We start from the raw sequence: 7,815 nt of genomic DNA, 5'->3' as shown, positions 1-7,815 counted from the left end.
TATATACTTTACGTGTAGTACGCGGTATTACGCCGGTGTTACACAAGCTTTGCAACCATAATTCTCCCATTTTAGGGCATACATTCCCTTTTTTGGTTTTGACATCACGCGTTATACCTAGTTTAGGTGTACAGTGTATTACGCAAGTGAAAACCCCCTCGCTTACAAGTGTTAAGTAGTTTCACACTCTAGTTTATCACTGTAGCATCCGAGCTGCCGGATTCAACGCAGAGTACCTGGTTGCAGTGCTGTGCTGTGCTTGTGCTGCTTGCTGCCGCCTCAGCTGAAACATGCAGACTGGCCACAAGGTGACTGACTCGTCTCGCCTTTTCTCTTGTGCCTCGCTTCACGAGCGCCGTCAGTATTTTCTGAGAGGAGAGTGCCCTGCTGGAGTCGCTGCTATGCGTCGGTTATCTCCAAACCCCCCCTGAGCGAAAGTGCACATAGCTTCACGGATACCATAGGCGGTGCCGAGCTGTCCCTGTACAATGGAACCCTTTCCTAACTCCCAACCTTAATCTTTTCGGGAAGAGTAGGCTGCAAATTAAGGGTTTCCTGAAATTGAGACTATTGTGTAATGTGCAGCGTTGTACCACGCGTATGCCCACTGCCCAATATCATTGCTGAAATCTATGCCGATGGATTGTGTCTTTTTAATTTTAAAACAGAATTGTGAGTTGGCATTGGAACATGAACATGATACGAGGAGAAAACAGCGGCCTGCCAGTAAGCTGACATCGACATGACACGGTCCCAGCGCTCCTGTTCCAACTCCAAGCCAGACGGCCATCCTCACATGGTCAGACAGGGCAGGTCGGGCCGACGGGATTCCCAATGCCCAGACAGTAAGTGGCCAAGAATAGTGACGTCACCGTCGTCGCAGTCTGAGGAGTAAAGGCCAGTACCCGGCGGTCCACCATAAAGGTCCACGGCTACGGCACGAGTCTCAACCGGTGCGCATGGACAACATACGGATGTGACTGCCATGTTTTTCTACCCCCTGGTTTTGTGACTTTACAGTTTCTCCTTTCGCGTATCTGCACTGCACTCCAAATCCAACAGTGTACTTAGTTACTTGTACGCGGACTAACGATTTATTTCGGATTTTGACTTTCAGCTAGAAATTTGTCACAGTTCTACGATTCAACCCAGCATGGGCTGCATGTCGTGTTCAAATATTTTCTCGGGCCCTCAAAAATTTGGGACGCAAACCCACTCTTTTATATCGTCTGCTTTATTTTCACGATCGATTCTTGATTGAGCGTTTTTCTCCTATTTATTAGGTATACTACAGTAGTTCGGCGCCTGCGAGACTCAGGGTAGGCCACCCCGCTGTACACGCATGCACTGCAGACAAGATGTTGCCTACGCATCAGGCGCTAGGAGAGCCAGCATGCCGAATTTCGCAATTTCGTATCAGATATTACTTTCCAGCAAACAACAATCAGGGACGACAGAGATCCCCCCTCCCCTGAAGCGACGAAGCGAAGCAAGCAAGTTCATCACAACTTTTTGATTGGTTGCATCCCTCAGCCAAGAAATCATTTTAAGTATCTTCTTTATGTCACTCAGTGTGCCAATCAATAGGTACAATAGGTAATGACAAATAAATTTAATTTACAATTAGTTTGAAAAAACGATCAAGATTTTTATTCATTGAAGTAGAAAGTGTCTGGTAGTAGACAACACCCCGTTCACATCGGTATAAAACACGCTTTATAAACAGAAAAAGGCGCACCCATCAAATTGACTGAATAATGCATCTGAACGGGGAGATCAGCACGGACCAAGCTAGAAGTCTGTTATCTCATGTGCAGACTTATGGACAACATACACAGGACATATAACATATACAAAATAGAACAAGATAATGCTTCCTTAAAACAAAACAAAATAATACTATGAAACTGAAAGAAAAATTACATCAAATCGATGTTTTGAGCATTTCCATCAATCGAGCAATATAAAAAAATGTACAGTAATGAAGTAGAAATTAATGTTGATGGCAATCAAAATTGCTAGATTCATATTTTGTGTTTGGATGGACAATTTCATTTGTAATAACACATTCCATAACTTCAGCAAGGACTTAGTTATTACACGTCGTACGAACACAATAAATTTTCATTTCCTTATTCATTCTTTCCTTTGCATGCTCAAAAGCTCGAAAATGTAGTTGGCTTCAAAACACGAAGCCAAAGTGAAGCTTATGACATCCGAAACTGTATGATTCGGCATCACATACCGTGGGACATCGGTGCTTTCCTCGACATTCGGCAAGTCTTTGCACACCCGGAAAGGTGTAGATAAGAAAATTAACTACATCAGTCTGACCGTTACCTCGCCCCACCTCCCCCTTTAAAAACAAAACAAAAAAAAAACGGCCAAGAGCCACATTTGGCGGAAACGAACAAGAGGATTTTATTAGTTCATTGCACTCGATCCTAGTTGGTTTACCGCCAAAGCATAGCCTCCAGACCGAGCATACGTTCATCCCAAAGGGGAGACCGGCAACAAAACTATCCCATTGTTTGTCTCCTCTTCCACAACCAACGCCTCTGCATGTCTCGACAGCTCCCGGACAAGTGGTGTGGGCAGAAATCAGGCGCCACGCGCCATGCCCGTCTGTGCACTCAGTCTCGACAGGGCACCGCGAGGTCCACAGGCATTTTTTACTGTCTTTCGTCGCTCTCGCGGCACTCGCAGTTTTGACACTCGTGGTCGTCGCACTCGCGGCACTCGCTTGTTCCCCTTTTACAAGGCCTCGTCGCCGACTTGAATGACGAGCGGCTGCTGGAGTCCCCTGAGCTGGCCGCTCGCCTGGCTGAGGGGCACACCGTAGTCGTGGTACTCTGGCGGCGGCGGGAGCAGGTGGCCGTGACTACGACCGGGCCCAGGGCCGTGATCGGGGTGGGGTCAGAAGCGTGTGGCCGTCACAGCGGCTGGCGGCTTGCTCAGAAGACCAGCACCCTTGCCGTGGCCACCAATTGTGTTGCAGCGGGTGTCGAGCAGCGGCTGCAGCGAGGAGATCTGTAGACGGGCACAAAGGCACAGTTACAAGGCGTGCACATGCGTCATGGCGTCCGCTTCTATCCCCACAGAGCTAAGTGTGCGGAAAGTTTTTGAGATAAAATAATTCGGAAACGTACGACCTGATATCGTAAGATTACAAATAACAAGTAGAATGAAAAACCATCAAATTTATTTGATGCAAAAGAAGGATACTCGTTCTTTACCACCTGTTCTCTCATGCATGGTGTAATTTAGAGCTTTGAGTACCCACCGATTGAAAAATATGAAATGGTAACGAATCAAACGACCGCGGGTCAAGGTGTTCACAGTTCCGTCAATAGATGGCGCTGCTCGCGCATGCGCATAACCCATTTTATGGACTTGTGTTCGTGAATGTTTGTTAATGTAGCATTAGTCTAAATTTCACTGAGTAGTTATTCATAGAAAATACCCAGAAACTGTTTATCACATGTCAAAATAGCCACCTGCAAAGTATTACGTGATTTGATGGTATATTATAGGTATTATGTCGATTCTTGGCCGGCCGAAAGGGGCTGAAAAGTGCCCCCGCGGCGAACGGCCGAACGTCTCTCCTCGTATTTTAGAATCGTTATTTCTCAAAATTTTGCTTAGAAACTCAAAAAAAACCTCTATTATTGGTTCATTAAGACGCAAAATGCAACATTTTGGTTGTACCCGTATAGCTGTATGTGTTACCATTTCTTCGCTGAAAGTGGGGTCTAAATTACACCGAGCCCGAGCACAATACTCGTTCTCTACCTCCGAGAAGAAGTGTCGGGAGGTAAAGAACGAGTAAAAATTGTAAATTAATAAAGAACTAGCTTTGGCTGTAGCATACGCTACATTTATGAAGTGCAGAGTGCGAGTACGGATTGGGCACTCAGCCGTGCGATGTGCGGTCATGTCACGAGGCACCCAATCACTGCTCTGCTGCAATGCAACCCACACGTGTATTCAGCGTGTATCTTGCGTGTCCCTCAAAGGGCCGTGTCTGCAAACCAATACTGGGCCTTGCGCGTAGTGTGTGTGTGGGGGGGGGGGGGGGGGGGGAGGTGGCTGGGTTAGACCTGTGTTATGCAAGCCCCAGATGAATTAACTAGGACAAACAGAGGTGGATGGAGGGAAGGGGGTGTAAGACATAGGGAGGCGAGGCATGTGGTGGAGAATAGCCGTGTTGGTACCCCGGGGGAGACCTTTCTTGTCCCTGCCTTGCTCCGAGAGTTCATTTAGCAATAATTATATTTCATCGTACAATTATCGCAGCGGAATTCCTTTTAGTTCTGAGCTAATAATAATGACTATCCATTCGGGATCCCTTTCATAATCAGCCAGAAACTACACTGATAACCAAGGGTTCAACTCGGTAATTGTGCCAGTTGCAAGAAGTGTTAAACACTTCGCATCCCACCGAGTGCTTCGGAAAAGAGTGTTCAAGAGAGGAGATAAACATCTTCAAGAGAACTACTACTGAGTTGAACTCTCGCAAGTGAAGTAACCGAATTGCAGGTGTCCAACACTTACAAGTGTTCGACGACTAAACATCTGATTTATCAGCTTACCAATTTCAGTCAACGCCTTAACTGGCAACAAACCATGTATTTTGCGTGGGCAGTTACTTGTGTCGTTCTCAAAATTCCAATAGTTTATAAACCTATAACTGCTAAAAATGAATAAAGATTGTGTGGTACGAAGAAGTTAGTTGACCTGGTGTGTACTACCGTATTGCTCTGAGTGTGTAAAGAGTCATAGTGTCTTTTCTTCCTACTGGTCAGCAGCCCCCCGCTCCCCAATACTTCAAAAATGAGTGGATATGTTGCGGGCGAAAAATGCAACACAAGGGGCAACAGAGTGGAGAGAGTGCAGTTTTGAAACACGCTGCAGTGAAAGTGAAGGTGAATACATAGCACAATTTAAGTGCTAGAAGTGCAATGTACAGTGCGTGTATCTCTTTCAGATTAAGCGAGCTATTGAAAGTAGAGTCTTACATGGCGAAAAGCTGACGCTTGCCAGCTAAACCGCGAATCGCGCCCGCTGTAAATCAATTCAGAGACGCCAATGATGCATGGACTTGTGGCAAAGAGAGCAGCGCAGTTACATGTGTCTCCCCTCGCGTGACCGCACATTCACCTGGCCCGAGGAGGCCCTGCCGACCGTGTAGTGGTAGAGGTAGTGTGCGCGGCGCGGCGCGCGGCGCGGGCTGTGACTCACAGAGGTGTCCCGGTGCTCCGGCGCCTCCACGGCCTCGCCCGCCACGTCCTCGACGAGGCTGTCGCCACGGCCCCGGCCGGGCCCGAGCCCGAGCCCGTGGCCGGGGCCGTGGCCGTGCGCCCCGCGACAGACGGCGATCTGCGCGTACATGGTGGGCTCGTGGCCGAGCGACGGCGGCGGCCTGCGCAGGCACGACACGAGCCCGCCGCGCTGCCCGGGGTGCGGCAGCGTCATGGCCGAGCCCGGGCCGCCGTACGCGCCGTGCAGCGGGCCCCGCCCGGGGCCGCCCGCGCACCCAGCGCCGGGGCCGTACATGGGGCTGAGGGGCCCGCTCAGGGGGCCGCCCAGCCCGCCCATGGGCCCCAGCGACAGCGGCTGCGGCGAGGGCGCCATGGCCCGCTGGATGCACGGGTCCCCCATGGGCCGCTGCAGCGACAGCTCCGCATACGTCACCTCTCCGTCCTGAAAAAAAGGGGCGTAATTTGATTTATTGTCAAAGCTGTTGGCTCCCTCTCACTGACAGCCTTACATTAAATATGTAGGTCAGTTTTTTTCTCGGATTCAACAGGCAAATTACACGACACGCGGGGGCACGACGCCTGCGAAACTCAGGGTAGGCCGCACCGCAGTACGCGCATGCACTGAAAACAATGTGTTGCCTACCGACCAGGCGCTATGAGAGCTTGCTTGAGATTAACCTCGGCCGGCAGGTGCGTAACGGTGAACAAACGGGCGTACTTTCCGAATGTGCTCTACTGGTAAGCACATGACATAAGTCTTCAACGCTGTTTTGCACTTGAAGGTTTTAAAACCTCGAGGGGGCCACCACCTCCGTAATCCTGTGTGTGGATGGAAGTGTAATCCCTGTGTAATTCCCATGAAATCCGTATAATACTAAGCCAAATTTATCACTACAGTTTACCTTCACTGGTGAAACAAGTGTGGATAATTTAAACACCAACGTGTACAAGTTAAGATTTTAAACATTACATGGTGTTTAACTCAAGCTGTCCACTTTCGTGATGTGCACATTTTAAACGTTTAAATTCTGCACATTTGGACACACACAAACGCACACAAATCTGTAGAAATAATATGGTGTGCTGCTATACTTTTCGGAAGTGTCGAAAGTTTAAACTCCAATTGACGTTTAACCTAAACTAGACACCAGAGTGTGTTGAGAAAATGCACAATTTAACATGCACTAATTGACGTGCAACATTAAACACTTGTTTTACCAGTGTTTATATCCAAATTTACTGGTTTTAGCCACAGAAATTCAACAAAATCCACGTGTAATCCATCAAAATTTACGTGTAATACATGCATCCATGTGTTGTGTACTGGGTGTAATTGTAAATACGCAGCAGTGTTGCCTGATTGCATACTCAATATGGCCACAGGGTCATGGCCCCTTTGGGGTGGAAAGAGTAGGCAAACCCGCAACACTGCTGCTGCGTATTCACATCCTAAAACGGAAGTGGTGCCCCCTCGTGGAACCTAAGTAGGTTTTGCCGCTAAGTTTGTTTCTTTAAATATCGAATAGAATACCATTTTTGGTCCGTTGGGCATGTTCGGTCCGATGTGGTCGATCGAAGATGGTGAGTAGAGGCCGAGGCGCGGGTTAAGCGTGGAGTAAAGCCGCCGGTCGTTGAGGTACTCGAATGCCTTTTCCTCGGGGTCCACGAATTCATCGGCTGCATGGAAAATAAACCAAACATTAGTCGATACATCCCACAAGCTTGACAGACCCCCACAACAAGCTGCTGATGCCGAGCCTCTCGGCTACCATGGCCGCCCCAAAAGCACTATTTTACGCGTCGATGACCGCCATGCATGATTCAGGCGAACAAATCTCCCATTCAAAGGACGCTAATCAGCATGCGGATGTGCCGTGCGTGATTAGGGAACTTCGTATGGTAGTAATTATTTCATTTTCACGTCCGCTAATCGCGCAGGTGATGCGTGCTGCACCGACCAGCACCGACAAAGGGCGGCACTGTGCGGCCAATAAAGAATCGGTCAATTTCCCACAGCCGTAATTTAACAAGAAACTTAAAATGGACCTTTTATTTAGCCCGTAAAGCTCGGATTCGATTTAGGGTGAAAATGTAACACGTAACCGTTTTCACAAAAGTCAATACATTGTGTACGATTCATCTTAAGAATAAAATCAGACAGCCGCTATAGCCACATCCCACGTCCTTGGCTTACAGGTTACGTTAATAAAAACAATTGAACAGCAGGGATATTTTTTGATTGAGAACAATTCTAAGTTGCGTGTGCGTCCGCATTGTCCGTGATCCGTGTTCAGAATCGACACATAATTTCAAACGGAGCTGAGAGAACGGCCCACTCCGCACTCAATGCTGTGAAAGTGGTGAGAGAGAGAGAGAGAGAGAGAGAGAGAGAGAGAGAGAGAGAGAGAGGCCGCGTTCGAAGCGCAGAACGACAACGACCACCCCGTTCCCTCCGCGGTTGGTCCACCAAACTCCCCGCTTCTCTCTGTGACGGTCCATGTCATCGGGGAAGGGTGGCCGGGGTTAAAGGGGAGAAGGGGGGGGGGGTAGTACT

General features: G+C 48.6%; 2 protein-coding genes across 2 annotated transcripts in view; both read right to left on the bottom strand.

Annotated features, from left to right (window-relative positions):
* LOC113210653 (uncharacterized) overlaps nt 1–395 on the bottom strand; it is a 10,171-nt gene extending 9,776 nt beyond the window's left edge. Inside the window, exon 1 of the mRNA XM_052264331.1 lies at nt 237–395. The gene's annotated coding sequence lies outside the window, so the exon portion shown is untranslated. The remainder of the gene's footprint in view (nt 1–236) is intronic.
* A 1,228-nt stretch (nt 396–1,623) lies between these two features.
* Nucleotides 1,624–7,815, bottom strand: part of LOC113210666 (protein turtle homolog B) — a 359,298-nt gene continuing 353,106 nt past the window's right edge. The window contains exons 14-16 of the mRNA XM_052264309.1: nt 6,793–6,938; nt 5,242–5,703; nt 1,624–3,030 (exon numbers count right to left, since the gene is read on the bottom strand). Of these exons, the coding sequence (XP_052120269.1) occupies nt 2,917–3,030; nt 5,242–5,703; nt 6,793–6,938 (722 nt within the window). The 3' untranslated portion in view covers nt 1,624–2,916. The remainder of the gene's footprint in view (nt 3,031–5,241; nt 5,704–6,792; nt 6,939–7,815) is intronic.

This window comes from Frankliniella occidentalis, unplaced genomic scaffold (assembly GCF_000697945.3).
Source record: "Frankliniella occidentalis isolate FOCC.00 unplaced genomic scaffold, Focc_3.1 Scaffold18, whole genome shotgun sequence".
Lineage (NCBI taxonomy): Eukaryota > Metazoa > Arthropoda > Insecta > Thysanoptera > Thripidae > Frankliniella > Frankliniella occidentalis.
This window is presented reverse-complemented; position numbering and strand designations above follow the sequence as displayed.